General features: G+C 43.4%; 1 protein-coding gene and 3 non-coding genes across 5 annotated transcripts in view; 1 reads left to right on the top strand and 3 right to left on the bottom strand.

Moving 5' to 3' along the window:
• The window catches only part of shroom3 (shroom family member 3), an 85,118-nt gene that overhangs the window by 16,970 nt on the left and 46,262 nt on the right, over positions 1–21,886 (bottom strand). For both annotated transcript variants that reach the window (XM_084745627.1, XM_084745628.1), the window contains 13 exons: positions 19,075–19,200; positions 12,933–13,148; positions 7,368–7,693; positions 7,034–7,283; positions 6,503–6,558; positions 4,839–5,292; positions 4,342–4,638; positions 2,849–3,293; positions 2,535–2,668; positions 2,154–2,303; positions 1,202–1,674; positions 816–1,043; positions 457–667 (listed from right to left, as the gene is read on the bottom strand). In XM_084745627.1, the coding sequence (XP_084601753.1) occupies positions 457–667; positions 816–1,043; positions 1,202–1,674; positions 2,154–2,303; positions 2,535–2,668; positions 2,849–3,293; positions 4,342–4,638; positions 4,839–5,292; positions 6,503–6,558; positions 7,034–7,283; positions 7,368–7,693; positions 12,933–13,148; positions 19,075–19,200 (3,366 nt within the window). The remainder of the gene's footprint in view (positions 1–456; positions 668–815; positions 1,044–1,201; positions 1,675–2,153; positions 2,304–2,534; positions 2,669–2,848; positions 3,294–4,341; positions 4,639–4,838; positions 5,293–6,502; positions 6,559–7,033; positions 7,284–7,367; positions 7,694–12,932; positions 13,149–19,074; positions 19,201–21,886) is intronic.
• Positions 8,245–8,317, top strand: trnar-ccu (transfer RNA arginine (anticodon CCU)). The gene has a single exon. It is a non-coding gene; the product is annotated as a tRNA-Arg (tRNA).
• trnar-ccu (transfer RNA arginine (anticodon CCU)) lies at positions 9,596–9,668 on the bottom strand. The gene has a single exon. It is a non-coding gene; the product is annotated as a tRNA-Arg (tRNA).
• trnar-ccu (transfer RNA arginine (anticodon CCU)) lies at positions 11,858–11,930 on the bottom strand. The gene has a single exon. It is a non-coding gene; the product is annotated as a tRNA-Arg (tRNA).

The following is a 21,886-nucleotide window of genomic DNA, read 5'->3' as shown; positions in this document are numbered from 1 at the left end:
ATGAACACCACAGTTTTATGATCTGTTTCTTTGGTGATAGCAGAGTTACATCAGTGAAAAAACGTTATGGTCTGGATTTCACTCAAGGCAATGTGACGCTTTTAAATCAGTTGCTCTTCACAGAGATGAGCTGCACACAGCAGCATCTGTCCTCTTTTCACTGCAACTCTGCATGGAGATGTCGGGTATTATAACTTATACAAAAGTAACAGTGACAGGAAACTATGATGCTCACATGTAGTCCGCGGATCACATGCATGCCGAACTGTAGAGGGCGATCCGTACAGGACATCGGTCAACCGCGATCCGTTACACCCCTAATTACAATGCATTCTGTAGCAACCAAACCAGTTTTCATGGCAATCCATCCAAAATTTCAAGACATTTTACACAAAACCATGTTGCCCTTTTCCAAAACCACTATTATCTATGCAGCTGGTGTCCACTTTTGGTTACCTTAGCTGTGTTTGCACCGGAGGCCTCGGTGTGGTCACCCTGCCTGGGTAGAAGAGGTCGGACTGGAAGCTCCGCAAGTCTGATCCAGGAGGGAGGGTGGAGCAGACGCGTCTCTCTCCAGAGGAGAAGCTTCGATCTGTGCCAGGATCCTGAAGGGAAAGCAGGCTGGAGGCAGAGGAGAGGCTGAGGGTGTCTGAGGAACAGTAGGAGACTGGAGAAGGAGAAAGCACATGATTCATCTGTCTGTTCCACTATCAGTCTATCAATTAAATATTTGCTTTTCCTACCATTTACTTTTATCCACCCATCAAACTACCACCCTCACTCATCCTTTTTCCTCCCTTCCTCCCTCCACCCACCTGAATTGTGGCTGTTGTCAGGCTGTATATAAGCACTACGAGGCCTTGATCCACTCCTAGGTCCACCCTCGTCTCTTTTCACGCCTCTCTTCCTTTCCACATACTCGGCCAGAGCGTCATGCTGAAGCTGCCGTAAGTCGGGCCTTGACGTAGTGTTTTGCAGAGCCCCGTCCCCGACTCGACTTGCTGCAAGCTCAAACATCTTCCGCCGGTCTGCCACACTGGTCTCTGGTAGACAGGGAGATCAGGGTAAATGCCCCATGGTTAGCCACATACAGACTTTAGCTGGATTTTGATGTGCCATAATAAATAACCAATGCTGACATTGCTATCAAGTTAATTTAGTTTTGTACGCAGATTTTTTTTTATTTAAACGTTTTATTTACCTCCTCCACGTCTGAAAAGGGCAGTAGTCTCGGCATCTGAAACCCCAACCTCATTCAGGTTCTCTGGCTCCGAGTATGAGCGCTTCTTCTGGTCTGCCGCCAGACGCTTACGGCCACAAATCCGTATCAGAGCAGGAGGTCCAACCGGTGGGACACTGGGGAGGGCTGGGGGACTCGGGCCTCGAAGATCTGGGCTGACCATGTGGCGCTCCTTCGGGGTGTGTGGGGAAGTGATTGGTGGTGGTGACTGTGGTGTGATGATGATGCCCTGTGGTTTGGGCATGGTTTTTGGGCCTTTTTTCTCCAGGGAGTGGTGCTTGGCAGGGACGGATGGAGGCTGATGGCTGTTGGAGGAGGAAACCGGAGGAGCTGTAGGAGGCGGAGGGCTGGTTGTGGAGCTGAGGTCTCTCCGTCTGAAAGAGGTGGACCGCAGGACCTTAGACTGGGCATCTTTCAAGGAGTCCCTGTAAGACCTAATTGGAAGAAAGTTTCCAGTATGAGAATGGATCAGATAGACTCAGGACACTGACCTGTTGAGGACTCTATCCAGTTAAAGGACCTATTGGAGGACTCTGGCCTGCTGAAGGATCAGGGGAAAGACCCTCACTTGTTGAGGGACTGACTCTAGCCTACTGGAAGGCTCTGACCTTTTGGAAGACTCTGACCTGGGGAAGGACTCTGACTTACTGAAGGACTTTGACCTAGGAAAGTACCATGAATTGTTGGGGGAGTATGGGCTGACTCTGACCTTTTGGAAGACTATGACCTGGCAGAAGACTCTGACTTGCTGAAGGACTGACTTGCTGAATTGTTGGAGGACTCTGGAAAGATTCTGACCTTCTGGAAGAGGAATGGCTATGACCTCGTAAAGGACCCTGACTCACTGGAGGACCCTGACCTGCAGAAAGACTCTAAATTATTGGAGAGCCATGGCCTGCTGGAGGATTCTAACCTGTTGTAGGATGTGTCTTGCATGGGGCCCAACATCTCTTGAATATCTTGTCTCCAGGGGAAGTCTTTGCTGCTGTCACCCTCCCTGGAATCTTCCAGCTGGAAGGTGCTGCGGCTCCTCTGGAGTGCTGAACTTGGATCTGCCGGGATTCTGAACACCACACAGAAATTTAACTGCCTTTTGACAGGGACTGAAGTCAAATAACTGTGACCCAGTTTCAGTATAGCCAATCTGAAAGGACTGCCATGGACTCGTATTACACATTTCTGCTGCTGGGTACAGTTAATATGATAAAGAAATTTATTGGTATAATATAGATCTGTAGTGCTGTGAATTAATATTTGTAGTTATTCAGTTATTCATTACCCGCAACCCTTCTACCTGTATTTCATGTATTCACTGTTGCCTCCTCTGAAGCTCAGAGTCCTGTGGGCTTTGGTACCATTGGTGCTCCTCTCCAGCATGCTTCTGATGTCATCTGCTCCACAGCCAGAGCTGCGGCCTTTGTCAGTCATCTGATTCAAAATCACAACACATAAAGCAGTTTTGTGATGATCTCGTCTGATAAGTCCAAATATACAAACAAATGCATTTCTGTTTTAAGTGGTGCTGTTCGTACACAATTGTGACTGACCCTCAGTGTGTGCTTTGAAATCTTTAGCTGGTTAATCATCAGAATAAAAGTTTTTAGTTACCTTCAGATGGGTGGCTTTGCTGTTTGCGTTGGTGGTGCTGTGACTGCGCTGCTTTCCTGCACGTTCCCGACGCTCAAAACGACTAACCTTCTCCAGGACAGAGAGGCTGCGGGCAGGTCCCTGGCTGCCATCACCAAAGCTACTGTTGCCATGGCTACTACTGGCAGAAACAACACTATCGGGGCTGACGCATCGCTGGACCTCAGCGAGGGCGTTCTCCAGACGGGTCAGTGGATGTTCTCTGTCTTTATCACACTCTCTGGGGTCCCAGTGCTGGTACTGCAGAGCTGCTGAGTCACTGAAGTGACGGGGAGAAGACTGGGAGACGGAGGCGGGTTGAGGCTGAGGCTGAGGGTGAACAGGTAAGTGGGTAGTTGGCACCTGTCCCTGGGCAAGCCTTGGTGACACCGCTGGCTCTGAATGAATGCTGGTCTGGTCCATTGATCTAAAGAGAGGGAGGGAAGAGAATAAAATGGAGGGGAAAAATGAGGGAAAGATAACACTTCACTGACATCAACTGACTTCCATCTATTGGATATACTAACCAACTATTTATTCACTGTCAGGAAGCTGCTTTTATCATGGAAAATTTGGCATCTGGCAAAATGTTATTGTCAAAGGACCATTTGATTGTTTAGCAGTTAACCGCAAAAGTTTGACCTGTTTCAGCAAAGAGTGTGGAGTGTGGAGACCTCTGCTTGAGCAGCAGAGATGAGGCTCAGTGGGCATAAACATAAAATGTAAATGTTAAGTGGTCTGAAAGTTGAAAATTTCAATCTGAAAAGCCTCCTTCTAGACCACGTTGAAGCACTGTGATCTGTTCAGACTGACTAGTTGGAGGATTCTGACCTGCTAAAGGGCTTAAGCCTGTTGAACGGCTGACCTATGAGAGACTCTGCCTTGCAAAAGGACTGCCACGTCAGCAGTTGTACCATGATGTCGAGTCAAGTTTGTATAGCCCAGTATCACAAACAATGTCTTAGTGGTCATTACAAGATCTCTGAGGAGAGGAGGAAAAACTCCTCATTGGTTCCTCCAGCAACTAATTTTTTAGAACAGATAGTTATTCTACAGCCGGGAGCCTCACAAAGTCTACTAAAGGCTGGAAAATACTCTCAAATGGATATTTACACAGACAGCTGTGGACAGCTGGAGTAGACCTGGAGGATGCGTGGGCAGATGGTATTCCAAAGCACAGTGACAAGTCTGCATGGTCACAACAAATTGGAGGTACACGGATGTCTGTATGACATCTATACATACACCATCTAATGATGAAATTTCCGTCATGCAAACCCTAGTATACTTGCATGGAAAACATAATTTTGTTTTGAGTAGGCTACAAATCAACTTCAGCGTATGTCTTGATAAAAAACAAACTCCTAACTCATTCATTCGCTGTCATTTACAATTTCTGAGATGTTTTTGCGGAGCTGCTGATCATATCTCAAAGGAGGTTCGGAGACAGAATCTGAAATCCATCCATACTGTACCTGCTCCTGTCTCCCCTGGTCTGAACAGGTGTGCAAGGGTCCCTCCACTCTTGTGAGGAATGGGGCCTGAGTCCAGGGGTCGAATGGATGTGGTGATTGTGGAAATCCTGGTCCGGTTCATGGAACGCTTGGTTGTGAGGTCCCTGGCTTGAATGAACATGGGATCCTTGGAAACTCTGACTGTGACGTCCATGATGGTTTTGGGGCCTTTGAGCCCCTGTCTGGCCCTCTGATCCCCCTCCACCAGTTTTCATGTTAGGTCTGTAGAGTCCAAAGTTAGAGTCCTCCTGTTGAGGCCTGATAAAAGTAGAAGACTGTGTTAGCATTAAGGGTCAATATGAGCAGTGCTTAACACCCCATTAGACAAAATGAGAGCAATATCAGCCCGATTGCCAAACCCAGCAACTATCTACAGCCACAAACTTTTTACAGACACTTAGCAGTATGTAATGACACTCGTAACACAGTTGCTGGTTGAAATCTCAGTATAAAATCACCTGTCTGCCTCGTGTGCTTGAGTCCTGAGCTGTGTAGAGGCCGATGTTGAAGAAGAGGGATAGGAGTATGATGAAGAACAAGTGTTATTTTGGTATCCATTTTCTGTTGCTGACATTCTCCGCCCATCTGTCAGTCCTTCCTCTCTCCCTCCGATGCCCTGTAGTCCCTGCTGCTGTCGGCTGCTCTCCTTGGCCAGGGCGGGGTACACGCCGGAAGAACCTGGCCCGGGGCTGGCGCTGGGTATCTGTGCATAGTGGGGCTCAGGCTGGGGGACGGGGTACATGCCCGTGGGCAGAATGTACCGGCCAGACTGTGGGGTGGGGCCCGTGGGTCCAGTAGGGGAAGAGGTCTGTGGAAAGCCTCCGCCCTGCCGTGGCTTTGTGGTGGGGCTGCTCTCTGGACTCTTCTCGATCACTGTGTGGAGCTGACCCTCAGCGCTGTACGAGCCTTTAGCTGGAACCACACGAATGATGTCAGTGTTTATAAGAGAAATGCACCGGATGATGATAGCATAGGTTGTTCTAACTGTCCTCTTAACTGTCTTGTTAGGGTTTTCTGACTGGATTCTTTTTTTCTCATCTACAGCAATAACGAATAACAGATAACTAAAAGCTGGGAGACCAAAAGGTGAGATTTTTCAGATTTTATTTAGGTTTTCTTTACATTTAACATATTCTCAAAAAAACAAAAACAAAAGCAAAAACAAATTGAACTTGTTAAGGGGAGTGGCAACTGGGAAAAATTGAAAGCAAGGCTTAGGGGCAATGGCCTATTAGACATCAATGTAACTAGCTAGCTAATCTAGCTAAACAGCAAAACACAAAGCAAAACACTAGGTAACTAGCTCACTAATCAACATCAATCGCTAGCTAGCTAGTTACATCTCATAGACTCATAATATTACTGCTCAATCTCACCGCCAATTTTTCCCAGTGGCCACTCCCAGTAAAAAATTCCCCACCTGCCCAAAAAGCATTTTCCCCCATAGTCAATCATTGTAAAAGAGACATCTGTAAAACTGTTGACAGGACACCTTGAACTGCAAACAGTCAGTTATGACTCTTCCTATCATGAATTTTTGATCCATAGTGTTTTTATAAAAATACATTGGTTGAGCCAAAAAAAGTTTAAAAATCTGTGACATCATCCCGATGTAAATGTATAGCAAATGTATTATAGTTCCTTATAATAAATCTATGTACATCTGTTAGCTAATGTTAGCAAAACACTAACCATTTAGCCAGCTAATCTACATCAATTGGTAGGTAGCTAGCTAGGTAACATTTTGCTAACATTAGCTAACTCATTGGCTAACTTCAGATATGATCTTATATATAACCTATGTTGCTTCACAGGTCAACCAGCAACATCTTTTAACCCTCTCAAAAATGTTGTTTTCCTTTCAACATGAGTGAGCCTGGTGCATATCGCTAAGCCCAGGAGACAGAAAAGGAGAGCTACCGACAGCCACTGCTGTTATTGGAGCACAGAGTGACTTACAAAGGGTCACCTTTAGTTTTAGTTTCCTACCTTTGGGCTATTGAAATGTTTTGGGCCTTTTATGAACCTCTTTCTATACCTTGAATTGATAGAGCAGAATTAAATTAAATATTTAGATCTTGTTCTGCCTGTAAAATCAGTGAAATCATGGAAATAGAATTACCTGCACCTGAGGCCACGTTGCCACTGGAGTGATGCCAGGAACCTTTGTGCAGAGACCTGCGTAAGATACATTAGATTAGACAAAATTAGGTTAATTTAAATGACATTTCATTTTACACAATTATGCTGTATTTCACAACATTTTATATTTACAGTACAATCATGTTGCAGCTAATGTTTCTGAATTACATATACTGTGTCATTTTGTTTTGGAAAATACTGCATTGTACTGCATTGTACCATACCGTATTTCACCATATATCACAGTGAAATTAATCATTTCATATTGTACCTTAATGTGCAATACTTTGTTGTATTGTAGTGGATGGTATCATAGTGTAGTGCGTTGTATTGTATCATACTGAACTGAATCATATGTATTGTATTTCATTGTAGTATTTTGTAGCATACTATATCTATTGCATCACATTTTGAAACCCAAGCTAGAGTGAAAGTGGGGACCTTTTGCTTTTGATTTTATTATTTTTGGATGAGAATCAATATTCACCCTGCTTCAACAGAACCTACTCACCGTAGTGACCTGGCGTGCTCCAGACTGGACCAGGAGTTCGGTCTCTCATGGTTTCTGATAGCTGCGTAGCTGTCGCTGCGCCTTGGTGGAGCTGGTGCCCCCTTCAGGCTCTCGTATGAGCTTCGGCTGGTTGCCGGGCCCCATATTGGACCCACACTGTGTCTGTTTGAAGCTGGCACGCCACCGCTGCTGCCACTACTGCTGCTGCTGCCACTGCTGCTGCCACGGTAACAGACCCCGCCTGCTGAAACTGGAACCAATAGTACAAAGAGAAAAAAAAGTCATTAAATTAAGATCACATTTCCTGAAAACCATTCTTGAAAAGAGACTTTACCTTGCACATCTCGGCTTGGGCCCAGCCTTGCTCCTCCTCCGCTTCTGGAATCGCTGTTGCGCAGCAATGCGGCGGAAGTGGAGCTCAGCTCGTGCTCTTGAGACAGCCCTTGCTGGGCATCGTAAACTGTCCGGACGTAACGTATGTCAGCCTGCTGCATCTCTCCACTTCCTCCTCCTCTCTGAGAGACGGTCTCCAACGAATAGGAGCGCTCTGGGCTGAAAGAGGGGGTGGAGGCAAGGTATTCTGGGATACTGGAGCTGGTGGAGAAGGAGGAGTAGGCAGAGTCCCGTTTGCTGTGTAGATGGTCAATGCTGTTGGACGACCTGGAACACAACAAGAGATTTAATTTGAGATCAGGACATTGAGGTATTTGCAGCTGTGAAAGACACACCCTATCAACTGGCTAGTCAAGCTGTACTTGACTTTCAAAACAACATGGTGACCGTTTCATCATACATGTGCACCCTGGATTTTCATTGTACTGTACTGAGCTAACAATTGGCAACCCTGCTATTACACCTTTTCCACCAACATGGAAGCAATTTCATTATGGTTTGCACACCTAATTTTGAACCGTTCAGAACATTTCAACCCGAAAAGGTGGTTTCAAAGTGGCACCAAAAATTAGTAGGTTTTCCTTGAGAACCAACCAGAACCTTCCATTGATGACACATCCTTAATTTCAATGGTTCTGATAGATAGATAGATAGATAGATAGATAGATAGATAGATAGATAGATAGATAGATCTCCACCTCCTCTTTCTGTCTCTTTTCCTGCCACAGTAGCATCAGGGGCCATCGTATTGTTATTCAAAACCACACACTGTGCTTTCTGTATTGTTTTGTGTGGTGGATCTCAGCAAGGCCAGCATAGCCCCAGTGGCCTAATGGATAAGGCACTGGCCTCCTAAGCCAGGGATTGTGGGTTCGAGTCCCATCTGGGGTGATTGACAGCAGAGTGGCGCAGCGGAAGCGTGCTGGGCCCATAACCCAGAGGTCAATGGATCGAAACCATCTTCTGCTATTAGAATTTTACTGGCAACAGAAGTGTCTTCCTCTGCTTGACCGACAGAGATATGAAGTAAACCCTCATTGTAGTAACTTTGAAGGTCAACAGCATAATGCAACCAGAGTCACTCACTGTGTCAATCAGAGGGCAGTGGAAAACACCAATAGTAGAGGATGGTTTATAGCCATCGACCTCTCAGTTATGGGCCTCCCTTTATATGAACTAAACCCACATCTATACAACTCTGAATGGTCAAAGGCACTACCCTGATGCTCATGTATAAATCAAGCCAGGGATTGTGGGTTCGAGTCCCATCTGGGGTGACCGACAGCAGAGTGGCGCAGCGGAAGCGTGCTGGGCCCATAACCCAGAGGTCGATGGATCGAAACCATTCTCTGCTATCAGGATTTTACTGGCATCAGGGCAGTCTCTTCCTCCAATTGACTGACAAGAAGGTAAACCCACATTTGTAGCAACTCTGAGAGTCAGCAGAGTTAATGATCATCATCCTGAGGCCCATAGACATGGAGGGACTATTGGCCATTGTACATTTGCTGCCATGTTGGACCGTGCAAGACTGACCCATAAAGAAATACGTGTGAACTGGGGGCTGTATTGGGCTGAATGAATTCAATTAATTAGTCATTTTTAGATTCAAGGACTCATGGTCTATATGGACTAAGTTAGAAAGAAAAAAAATCCTACTCCAAATAGATCATAGACCCTTGACTATAATGTGACTCAATGTAATCAGTTGAGAAATGTGAGTGTTATAGCGCTTTTTATCAGGAAAAAAAGACACAGCTTCCCATGGGCCAGGCTTGCCAAATATGGCAGAAATTATGACGTACAAAAAAGACCAACATGACATATACATGAGCATCAGGGTGCTGCCTTTGACCATTCAGAGCTGTATAGATGTGGGTTTAGTTCATATAAATGGAGGCCCATAACTGAGAGGTCGATGGATATAAACCATCCTCTACTATTGGTGTTTTCCACTGCCCTCTGATTGACACAGTGAGTGACTCTAGTTGCATTATGCTGTTGACCTTCAAAGTTACTACAATGAGGGTTTACTTCATATCTCTGTCAGTCAAGCAGAGGAAGACACTTCTGTTGCCAGTAAAATCCTAATAGCAGAGGATGGTTTCGATCCATCGACCTCTGGGTTATGGGCCCAGCACGCTTCCGCTGCGCCACTCTGCTGTTAATCACCCCAGATGGGACTCGAACCCACAATCCCTGGCTTAGGAGGCCAGTGCCTTATCCATTAGGCCACTGGGGCTACACTGGCCTTGCTGAGATCCACCACACAAAACAATACAGAAAGCACAATGTGTGGGTTTGAATAACAATATGATGGCCCCTGATGCTACTGTGGCAGTGACAAAAAAACAGAAAGAGGAGGGGAGACAGAGTTAAGCTCTGGTAGAAGAGAGAGCTACAGACAAAAGCTGTGACAGTGCCAAAAGCATATTGAGACAAACAGGGATAAACCAGAACTACATTTCTACAGAAATCTTTATGTTATGTCCCTTTTCCATACACAGAGCTGGCCTGGCTTGACTCGGTTTGACTCAGCCCATCAGCCCAGCACAGCAGGGGGTTGCATTTCCATTACAATAGGACTACCCACTTGAAGGTGTGTCTTTTACCTGAAGACAAGCTCGAGAGGAGGCTGTATAGCGGTGGATAAACCGTTACACGTCTCTGGGATAAACACAGTGTTTCCTTAAAGTCTTCACAATAAAAGTCCCCTGTTGTTTCATAATTTAAATGCTTTTATTATGATGCAGCACAAACAGGAAATGTTTTCATTCATGGGTTTCATCAGCAGTAACTTAACATGACTCAGACACGGCTAAAAGGAAATACGAAACGGTGAAATAATGCAGATAACTGAAAGTTCAAACAGTGACACAGGAGAGAAACTAATTTCAACACATAGAGAGTCTGTTAGAAGCTACAAAAGTACTGAGAGCTGAACATAAACAGACTTTAAGAAACGTCTTTCTCTCTGCTCTCCTGCACACATGAGCCCACATCACAACACTCGCCTGTTCGAGGGGGAGACAAGGAGGGTCATCACGCATTGGCCACAGCCAGCGAGATGTCACCACAGCCCGCTTGGAGGCAGGTCGGGGGGCACTTTGGACCTACTCCAGAGCAGGTCCATCTTAGGCATGGCTTGGCGCAGCACAATGCGCTGAAAATGATAATGGAATGCAATTCGGCGCAGTACGGTTTGGCACAGCCAAAAGTGCAGGTGGAGAAGGCCCATCTGTGTACTCCCTTCAGCTCTAAGATTGTATCTGAATCACTGAAGTGAGCACATAAATGACATTGGCACTTGTTCTGAACTAGTGCTGTTTTCCTGATACCTACAGTAGATGGCTTTTATCCAGCTGTTGGTCAACAAAAAGCTTCAATGCTGCTATAATCATAGCATCCTGTTTCCATTAACATAGAACCGGTCCCACTCTAGTTCACGCACTTAATTTTGAACTGGTTTGGGACCCAAAAAGTTGGTTCTCACTTGGCACCAAAAAACAGCAGATTTTCCTTGGGAATCAAAGTGAGGGTGTCATATTCTACATATTCCTGTAATATTCTCTGTTGATGATGCACCCTTGATTACAACAGTTCCACTTAAAACTGGTGGAAATAATAAGAATTTTGAACAGAACTGGTTCAATAACTAGTGCTAATTTGGGGGAAAAGGGATGTATGAGTACAAGTCTTCTGAAATTATATGAAATGCTTGAAAAATTAAACACTTCATTTATGATTCTGAGGATGTTGCTCATAATTAACAGCTCAGTTACCAGAGTTAACAGAGCCAGCTGATAACCAGTTTCATGATATGGGTTATCGAGAATCATCAATGTCTGTCTCAATGATCTTGATGATATAGGGCTCAGGATGGAAGCAAGGCTGGGTGGCAACACTGTATCTAGATTTTCTATTACAGCTCTGCATTATGCTGTTGACCAATTCAGATTTATGTGGGTTTAATCCATGTCACAGACCACTGCCCTGCCAATAAAACACCTCTAGCAGAGGATGGTTTCGATCCATCGACCTCTGGGTTATGGGCCCAGCACGCTTCCGCTGCGCCACTCTGCTATGGATACATAAGCATCAGGGTGATGCCTTTGACCATTCAGAGCTGTATAGATGTGGGTTTAGTTCATATAAAGAGAGGCCCATAACTGAGAGGTCGATGGCTATAAACCATCCTCTACTATTGGTATTTTCCACTGCCCTCTGATTGACACAGTGAGTGACTCTAGTTGCATTATGCTGTTGACCTTCAAAGTTACTAGAATGAGGGTTTACTTCTACTCTGTCAGTCAAGCAGAGGAAGACACTGTTCTGTTGCCAGTAAAATCCTAATAGCAGAGGATGGTTTCGATCCATCGACCTCTGGGTTATGGGCCCAGCACGCTTCCGCTGCGCCACTCTGCTGTCAATCACCCCAGATGGGACTCGAACCCACAATCCCTGGCTTAGGAGGCCAGTGCCTTATCCATTAGGCCACTGGGGCTACACTGGCCTCACTGAGATCCACTACACAAAAACAACATGGGAAGGACAATGTGCAGATTTGAATAACATGACAGCCCCTGATGCTACTGTGGCAGTGACAGAGAAAAAGACAGAGGAGGGACAGAGTAAAGCTCAGACAGAATAGAGACTACAGACAAAATCTGACGTGTCAAGAAAAATGGGGAAAAACTAGACCTATAAAAGACAACTGTTTCTGAAGACATCTAGTGTACTTAGTTAAGCTCAAATATTGCACTTCAACGCAACACTGAAGTGGGCATACTGGTACTTGTCCTGAAAAAATGCTGTTGTCCGGACATCTACAGTAGTTCTGTTGTGGTTTTTAGTTTCTGTTCGGTCATTTTCTGTTTTATTTTGGTAAGAGCCTAACCTCATGTGTTGTTCTTTATTTTGCTTCCTGTCTTTGTCTTTTTTCCCTCCTTTTTCTGCATGTTTCCCTCATTTCATCTTTGTCTTAAGTCAAATGTCCTAGCCATATCCCAGTGTTTCCCCTGTTTGGACTTCTGTGCTTTGTTGGACTCTGCTTGGTTTTATTTGGACTGTGGATTTTTGCCTATTTCTTTGGTTTTGTTTGCCTTTAGACAATTTTGACCGGTGCCTGCCTACCCTCTGTAACCATTTTGTGTTTTGTACTTTGTACTTGTGTTTTGAGTTTGAGTCTTATGTCATTTTAAACTTTTTGTCATCCTTCTCGACACATTACAGCAAGGTGGCTCATATCCTGCTGGTGGCAAACAAATAGCATAAATGCCAATTGCTGCCTGTCTCCTTTTAATATTTTTATATCTGTTCAATAAACAAGATACAACATGTAAATCAGGCAGTTTTGGAGTTGTTGGAAGGTGTTTTTTCTCTTTTGATGATGCTAGACTAGCAGTTTTCACCTGTTTCCAGTCTTTAAGCTAAGCTAGGTAAGACACATCCTGAAGCTGCCTCTGTACTTAGTTAATGGCTGAGGTGTTTGTGTGTATGAACCTACCTGGCAGAGGATAGCTGGTGGCAGGAGGAGTAGGTGGGGTGGCTTCCACTGTGGGTGTGGTGGCCCATTGGGTGGTGGTGGTGGTGAGCTCCGGAGTGATGCTGGGATGACAGAGGAGGATCCAGGCTCTCCATGCTGCCCCTTGAGCTGTACTGGTCCGGACTCTTCCTCAGGTAGGTGCCAGAGTCAAACCCTGACAGGTCGGTGGTCGAGGCACTGAAAGGCAGAGAATTTAAATCTATAAGAGGTTACATGAGGCTAAAACATCACACATTTTAAACTTAGATGTGCTTTTAGCTTAAAGCTAATGTTCACATGCTAACATGCACATAATGACAATGCTGACAGTCATCCTCAGGTTAGATTTACTATATTCACCATTTCAGTGTGATGGAAATGTTACCAAGCTTGACTTGACTTTGACTTGGGATTCATGACTTGAGACTTGAATGAAACTTGAGGCAGATGATTCGAAAAGACTTGAGTTTTTTAAGAATTTAATTTTAGCATTTTTCTAGATATTGAGAAATCATGTTTTGCTTTTGAAACATGACTGGGTAATTTCTAGTGCAATGCCAATGAACCTGGCAACTTATTAGGACACGGAAGACCAACAGAAGCCAATGCACGAGGACGGTAACATGTAGGATACTAGTCCAAAAACAATACAATTTGGATTCAAGGATTATGTTGTAGATGGTGGTAGTAAGAAGAAAATTGTAGCCTGCATGGTCTGCAGCTCAAAAAGTGACACAACCACCACAACATCCAACTTCATCCGTCACTACAAAACACACAAAGAAAAGTACATGAATGTGTCTTTTTAGCTAATTTATTATATAGGCTAAGCTTAAGTTATATTAGACATGGTTTTGAACTGATTATGCATTTTATTGAGAGGACATATGGTTAATGTAAAAGACAATCAGGGGACTCACGTTTGGCTATATAACCAGTTAAAATACGTGGATACACAAGCCTGCTATCTAACATGCAATTTTTCCCCCAGGATGGTGAAGTCATGACCCACCCTACTCTCATTCTCACTGGCTAGCACTCATTATCGTTGCTGGTTTGGGTCATTAGGGTTGGTTAAGTTCAGGCATGAAGTCCATCAGAGGCAGAATAGGGCAGGTCATGCCTTCACCATCCTGGAAAAAAATAATTGCAGCCAACACAGTTGTGTGCTTATGACTAAATGTTTACAGGTGTAACATAACCTCTATTTTTCCCCTGGCCTATAGTGTTTTTTGTCCATCTTCATTTTTTTGATGTGAGTTGCAGAGGAGTAGTAGTTTCTAGCAGAAAGAAAGTAGTTCCTACAAGATTTTGATTTGGGGGTGAACTGTCCTTTCAAGTACACCATTTATTTGAATTGTGTGCCCGTTCATCATCAGGATCAACAGAACTTTGTATGACTTGACTTGTGACTTCCTTGACCTGAGAAATAAATCGACTTGACTTGCTTAATTCTCACCACAATAACTCGGGACTTTCTTAAAACTCAAATATTTAGACTTGAGACTTGCTTGTGTCACCTTTAGCAACTTAAAACTGGCTCATTTACAGTGTTTCCTGGTTTATTAAGATGGTGTAAGTAATTTTTTGTTTGTATTTAACCTTGTGCTGCTCCAGGTTTGATGTTAAAATTGACCCTTTTCAATTCAAACTTGTGCCTTGATGAAGTTTTACAGAAATGTTACAGGTCCAGCCTTTAGGTAACCTGGTATTTGTCTAAAAGGAGCTTTATTTGTTAAAATTGTTGGCTGTAAAGTTGGTGATTTGCTGCTGAAGCTGCCGTTACCTCACTCTGACTGGAATGTAAATGTGTGTGCGTGTGCATGTGTCCACGTCACAGTTTGACCCACCAAGTCCTTCAACCGAACACAATGCAATTACTGCTGTGGAAAAGAGGACAGACTCTGTCTGTGTCTGTCTGTATACATCTGTTTCTGTCTCAGTAACTTCTCTTGAGTCTAACCTTTGTTTCAGTGTCCGTCTCTTCCAGTGAGCTCTACTGTCCACCTCTGTTTGACTTTACATCTCCATCGTCTCGACAAACTTTTTATTCAGATCCCTACTTTACTAACAGGACACGACCAGAGCATGTGTGTGTGTGTCTGGGGTGGGATTTTGGCGAGGGGGGGGGGTTGTCATGGGAGACCCAGAGGTGAGGGGGAAGGGCATCAGGAATGCCCCTTTCTGCAGGCATCGACGTTAATGCGCTGTCCAACCAACCCACACACGGCCACGTCAGAGGCTTTTATTTGCCCTTCACTGCGGTTTAAAAGAAACAGTGATGTAACTTCCTCTGATGACATAAACCCACTGACCAACAGCTCTGCTTCACATAGAACACAAGAGACACAACACTAAAACAAGCCAATTATCTATTGATCAGTTGGTGCAACTGGAATAACTGAATGCTCAAAATATCAGTGCAGATACGTCAGGTGGGAACAGACATTATTTTGTCATATACAGACTTTATCATAATTTGTATGTCTGCAGCTCTTCACCTATCAGGAGGGTTCTGATGGGGGAGACAAGTGATCTGCACTGGGTTGCACCAGCAGTGTGTAAGGTTCAAGATTTAAAAAAAAAAACAGTTGTGAACTATTACTTAAAGGGGTTGTTCCTCCAAAAATGAAGATTAATTTATCTATTTATCTATTCATGTATCATTTATCTTCTCACCCTCATGCCGATTGAAGGTCGGGTTTAGTTTTTCAGTACAAAAAATACTGCTGGAGTTTCACAGGAAAACAGTGGGAAAGCCCCGACATGCCAAGTTGACTTGAAAGACGTCATTTACACCATGTTTTTAGCCAGAATCTTCACTGTAGCTCCTTAGCTCGGAGCCACGTTCACATGTGCATATACACTGTCTGAACTGGGTGTGTGTGGTGTGACCGTGTGTGAACGACATGTCTGTGGTATTTTTTTTAACATTTGAAAACTAAGACTAACAAAATAAACCCGATATTGGTAAATGTTGATCATTTTCATCAACAAATGACTTTAATGACTGATTGTTCTTGTGCATTAATCTCTTTACTGTCTGCACCCATTTGCTACTCCACATTACTGACACTGTTGTGTCACATGTTGATGGTGCATCTGAACAACAGACCTGTGAAACGATTGCCTGTTTGTTCCATTACCAAGGGATACGAAAGGCTGTTTATGAGCCAGGGTGTATTTACTATGTGATTTCATGCGTCAATGCATTTAATGCATTGACGTGAAACTACTGAACATTTTATTGAACAATTTTCTTATCACTATTGATGAAGTGTCTTTTGCCAGTGCATATTATATCACTACTGTTTTATTGCCCAGGCATATTCCAGGATAGGTGCAAATCAATCAATGTCACAGAATTATATTCACTGATGGTAAAACTGCAGTTTTAAATTTACATATAAATCTTCATTAATTGCAGCAACACAGTAATCCAGTAGTTACTGGATTAAGTCTGTTTATACACCTTTCTGAAGTTAACTTGGAGGACACTTTATACACATACGCAGGTACAAAGTCATGGATAAGTCCACATTTATATCATGCAGACTCTCGCATACCCTCCTGAACACAGGAGAGATTTGCCCCAACTGGTCCTCACACAGACAGACGTACCTCCAGGGTTGCAGGTTTAATTTCTAATAGGGCCCCCAGGATTCAACATTTTTTGTTAAGTAATCAATAATCATGATATTTATTGAACTATTATATTTCAGTGTGTAGTAATTAACATTTAGGATCCTATCGAGAGATCAGTATGTAAAAAATGTAAAGTTTGAGGACACTGTTGTTAATAAACTGACATTTTGACACTTCTGAATGAAAACACACCACACAGACAGACAGACAAAGGTCACATCATGTACATCATCATCAAAAAGCAGCTAACTGCTCCACGTATTGATTTGTCTCTATACCTCTGTCACCGCAACAAATTCCTGCCCCTGTAACACAAACCGCAGTTGGAGCGTTACACAAACACTGAATGTTCGCTGACAGTTTCAATTAAACTGAATAAGCTGGTTTGTGCAGTATAAGAGATAACATGATTGGCTGAGACGCCGGCAAAGACTTGTAATCCGTTGTGTTTAATTGGTGTCATTATGCCATTACGTCAAACCACAACTGTCCATCAATTTCTCAGGAGCACCGTGAGGCTGGAAATGACTCACAGGTACAGAACAAACAGAATCTACGGGGTGGAGGGGCAACTAAAAAGGCCTGCTAAAACACGCCATCAAGAACCCGAAACTACAAGTCCAGGAAAGTATTGACTGCAGAGTTAAATTCACACAATTTCAACCTGTGAGCTGAGGTCCTCAAGCATGTTTGATGTCAAGAGTGAAGACGACTAGTGTCTGTTAGCTAGAGATAAGACATGAAACATTATACGTCCCTTTGAAAACATGAACTTTGACCCTGACAGTGATAGCGGAGTGCAGTAAAGCCAAAATCCAGGATCCAAAATGTCTCTTCAGACAGTTAGTGGAAGACCATGATCCTGAGCAGTATCATAAGAGAAATCATTGTGTTTCTTATCTTGTGTTATTACATTTATGACCACAGTGTTATTGTCTTCTTATCTCCAACTACAGGCGTCCACTGATTCTACACGGAAGAAGGTTAGAAATAGCTCTGCTAATCACAAGCTTCTTCACTGATTCATGCCTATGACTGATGGACGGTTGAAATCTTAAAGTAGAGAAAATCTCATCAAGAATCTTTTTTATCATATCTATATATAGATCTACACATAGCGTACTGTGAAAAGCCTCTCAAGTTACAGAAGAAATCAGATATTATGAGTTTTCTCACAGAAATCCAGCTGCCAGGAATGGCAGGTATGGAGCATTATTATTAGATACAAATATTCAGGAAGTCCATAGACACAACAATGCCATGGGGCAAACGTTGCCATAGCAATACACAAACCATGTAGCATACATAGTGTAAAGGTAACAGAGCAATCCAGCTACCACGAACTGTATGTTTGAGCTGGAAAAGAGACCAGAACTGACCAAAGTGACCACTGGCCAACAAAAACCTGGTTTAAAGTCAAAGGCGAGGTATTTTCCTGCAGTTTAAACAGACATAGGGGTGCACAGCAGATGGGTTGCTAATAGGACAAATAGTGCAGTCTGCACATTTATGCACAAGGTCCTGCAAGTGACATTACTGCACACATAGAAATATTAAACATGACTGAAAGCAGCCTCTCTAATCACTGAATGATGTCGAGCAGTGCAAGCTTTCCAGGTGATTTCTTTAATGTGTGTTGTGTTCATGTATGAGTGTTTTATTGTTTGAGGTATTTTGCCTTTACTTGATGGGGACAGCTGAAGATACGACAGGAAAGAGGGTAGAGAGAGAAGGGATGACACGCAGCAAATGGGCTGCAGGCGGGAGTTGAACCGGCAGCCTCTGCAGAGGATGGGGCGCTTCTTCTACTAATAGAGCCACAAGAATGCCCCAAGTGTTTTGTTTAACAATTGGCTTGTGCCTAAATCTGCACAGGGAGACGCTTCACCCTGTTTCACCCATCCACAACCTGTCCACTATTAATCAGGGCCTGCTGCTTGAACTGTGGTTTGTGCATCACTACAAGTGGGTCATTTTAGCATCCATAATTGCATGTCCAACTTGCAGAATCCATCATTTAAATAGCAGTGTGCCAGATGCAGCCACACCTGGCTTATAAAGGGAAAGGGAGATGACACTCTAATTGGTCTAATTCATGTTACGCCCAAAATACACCTTGGATTAATTAATGAACTAAATACAACCCCTTTGTGCATTGTGCCTTACCTTGTGCCCACATCATGCACCTTTAAATAACAAAGTGGAGTTGTACATGCCCTAAAAGCACTAGCACCATGCACTTTAGACCATGCACTATAGATTGTATACCTAAAGCTACTGCTGCAATAGTAAAATATATGTAGGTAACAGGTATACAGCTGTTATTCTTATGAAAACTTAAAAGGAGCAATAGAAAGCACCCTGACAGGGAACATTACAAACTGGCATGGGATGTGCATGGTTCAAGACAGGAGGAGTTTTCAGCAGGTGAGAGCAGAGAAGGTCTCTGAGACCAACAGAGCTGCTCTTGAACACTGACCTGGGGTGGTAGCCATGCTGCCAGGTGCTGCTCATCGTGTCCATGGCTCCGGGGTCCACTTGCTGCTGACCTTCACCAAGCTTCGTTGAATGCCATGAGTGAGGACGAGACGCCGGCTCACTGCGTCTGCAGGGTTAAAACGCAAAGAGTCAGTTAGCGAATGTGCAGTATTTGACTCATGTTCACAGTGTCACAACACATTCTGATGTCAAACTCAAAAACTAGGATGGGAAGGGTGAAAGACAGCGAGAGTCAGATTGTCAGTTGTTAGATCCTTACCACATTCACATACACAAAAAGTGTAAGGGTGTGCACGCCAAAAGTTACATCATAACACTTTTTGCATCAAGCATTACCTCCTGAGAATGAAATGCAGGACTGTTTGGACCTGTTCATTTTGACAGAGCAATGGTCAGTGGGGAAACACTCCACTGACCAATGCTATAACTTCATCAGTCACTCAGTCAGTCAGGTTTCTTGCCAAATAGGTTTTCATGTACAAAGAATTTGTCTTGGTAATAAATTTATTAAAAAATCCGGGATTGGGGTAACATATTAAATATAACATGTTAATGTTTATCAGTGTGTAAATGCTGGCAAAACATGCTAACATGCTAACATTTTTTCTCCACCATTGTAGAGAAGGCTTTGAAGCTATGGGGCTTTTGAGCCTGCATCGGTGGTATTGAGTTTATATGTACTTTCTGATGATTAAGAGAAAGCTGCATGTCATCAACACTCACACCACAGTCATGGTTTCTATTTTTATACCATGTTTGTCTCCTTTCATCCTGCACAGATCTCCATTCACAGACATTTAGACGTCTCAAACTGCTGCAGGGAAACAGCCACTGAACAGTTTATTCTCAGAGCTGGAACCAGAAAACGGATCATTTCAACATTAAATAATATCCTCCCTGGGCAACACAACACAACACACACAGCTGTATGGTCTCAGAGGTCTGACTCACCTTCTGCCTGTCTCTGCCTCTCCCTTCCCCTCCAATCAGAAAAACTCTGAAATACTTTCAGCTTCAAGCTCCCAAAAGACTAAAGGCAACTGAATGCACAAAAAAGACTTTACTGTAGTAAAAGGTCACTAAATTAAATATTTTCTCATCTGCATCCATTTTAATGTGCTGTTGATGTTGTTTGCAAATCCATGTTCAACTGCTGCCTTGATCAATTCAAAATAAAGTACATTTAAACAGCACTAGCTCAATCACATGACAACATATTGGGAGTGAGAACGGGCTGTTCCATCAGTACAACATATTTTCATTCATTCAATATTTCAGTCACTTCCACTTTGACAGTTAAGCTACTGTCACAGAGCAAAGTAAATAGCTTCCAAAGCAAATATTCCACATTAAAAGCCTTACAGTGGGCACAATGGGCACAATCCTCTCTTTTCCTGGTTGGTACAGTTCACCTTTGAATTAAAAATGCATATTTTTCCCCTGAACTTCTGGCTATTTATCCATCTGAATTTTTTTGGTGTGAGTTGCAGAGTTTTGGAAAAATCGGCTGTAGAGAAGTCTGCCTTCTCTCCAATATAATGGGACTAAATGGCATTCAGCTTGCTCAAAGCACCAAAAACTACATTTGAAAAATTCTAACACAGTGTTCCTTCACAAAAATCATGACCTGGCTACTCAAGATAATCCACAGACCTTGTTTTGAACAGTTTCATGTAGGAACTACTGTCTTTCTGTAGTAGAAACTACTGGAACTACTTTAGAATCTACCAGATGTACTTTCTTTTCACTAGAAAGATTGCTGATTTTTGAAACTGATTAGTGATGTCAGTTTTGGTTAATGTTGCTTTCAATAGCCCAATAAACTTTTTAAGAAAACATGCAAAATGACAAGGTGAGCACTAACCTGGCACCGGTTCCTATACGACCATTACCTTCCGACCGAATCACAACACAGATTACGGTGCCTCATTCCAGTGCCACATGACTGAGCTGCCGATTCAAATAATTGCCCCCTGGTGTGGACGTTAGAGATGCTTCTCTAGTTAACATTACCACAACACTGTCTCTACATGGCTCTAGCAGCTAGCCTTCAGTTAGCTAGTAGCTAACATAAACAAGGTTAAAATGCAGAGCTAAATGATCTAAAGTGTGGCTTTATTTCACATGAAATGATTAAAACAGCAGGCAAGGCAAGCAGCAAAGATTTAAAGACATTTGCTTATAAAGTCGGGAAGCATCTGGCAAAGCATGGGGACACACTTGACAACAGAGGGACACGCCAAGCTGACTGCTTGCAAGCTCATCAGCTGGCAATGTGGATGTCCCTGACCCCGGAGATGGGGAGCAGAGATAGAGTGTCTAGTCTTTGCTCAGTTAAGCAAATATAATCATATTCTTGCAATAAAACTAAGTGAAGTGACAGTTTGTCGTGATGTAGCTTTTGTTTGTAAGAGCTGTCCAGCAGTATGTGTTCAAAGCTAATGTTAGCTTGTCTCCCCTGGCTAGCTTGATTTCAGCTCAACCTTCTTCTTCTGAAAGTATTTTTCAATGTGTTTTGTTACAGTAGCTCTCGATGGCATAATGCATATGGGCACTGAACTAACGTTAGTTTTTTGACTCTCTTGCCCTCTACCCCATTGATTAACATAATAACAGTGGCACGCAACACATGTTCTTCCCCCGGCTAGCAGCAATGTGATCTTTGACTGCAAGCCATCCTTGGACATGGAAGCCAAGTTCTTGTTCTTAATTTGGTACAGTATAGTGCTAGTCCTACAACTAAACTGGAGCATCTCAAAATTCACCTATGACTCCTACAACTGCCTAGCTAG

This window comes from Lutjanus erythropterus, chromosome 20, assembly GCF_056507025.1.
Source record: "Lutjanus erythropterus isolate fLutEry1 chromosome 20, fLutEry1.hap2, whole genome shotgun sequence".
In the NCBI taxonomy this organism is placed as follows: domain Eukaryota; kingdom Metazoa; phylum Chordata; class Actinopteri; order Lutjaniformes; family Lutjanidae; genus Lutjanus; species Lutjanus erythropterus.
This window is presented reverse-complemented; position numbering and strand designations above follow the sequence as displayed.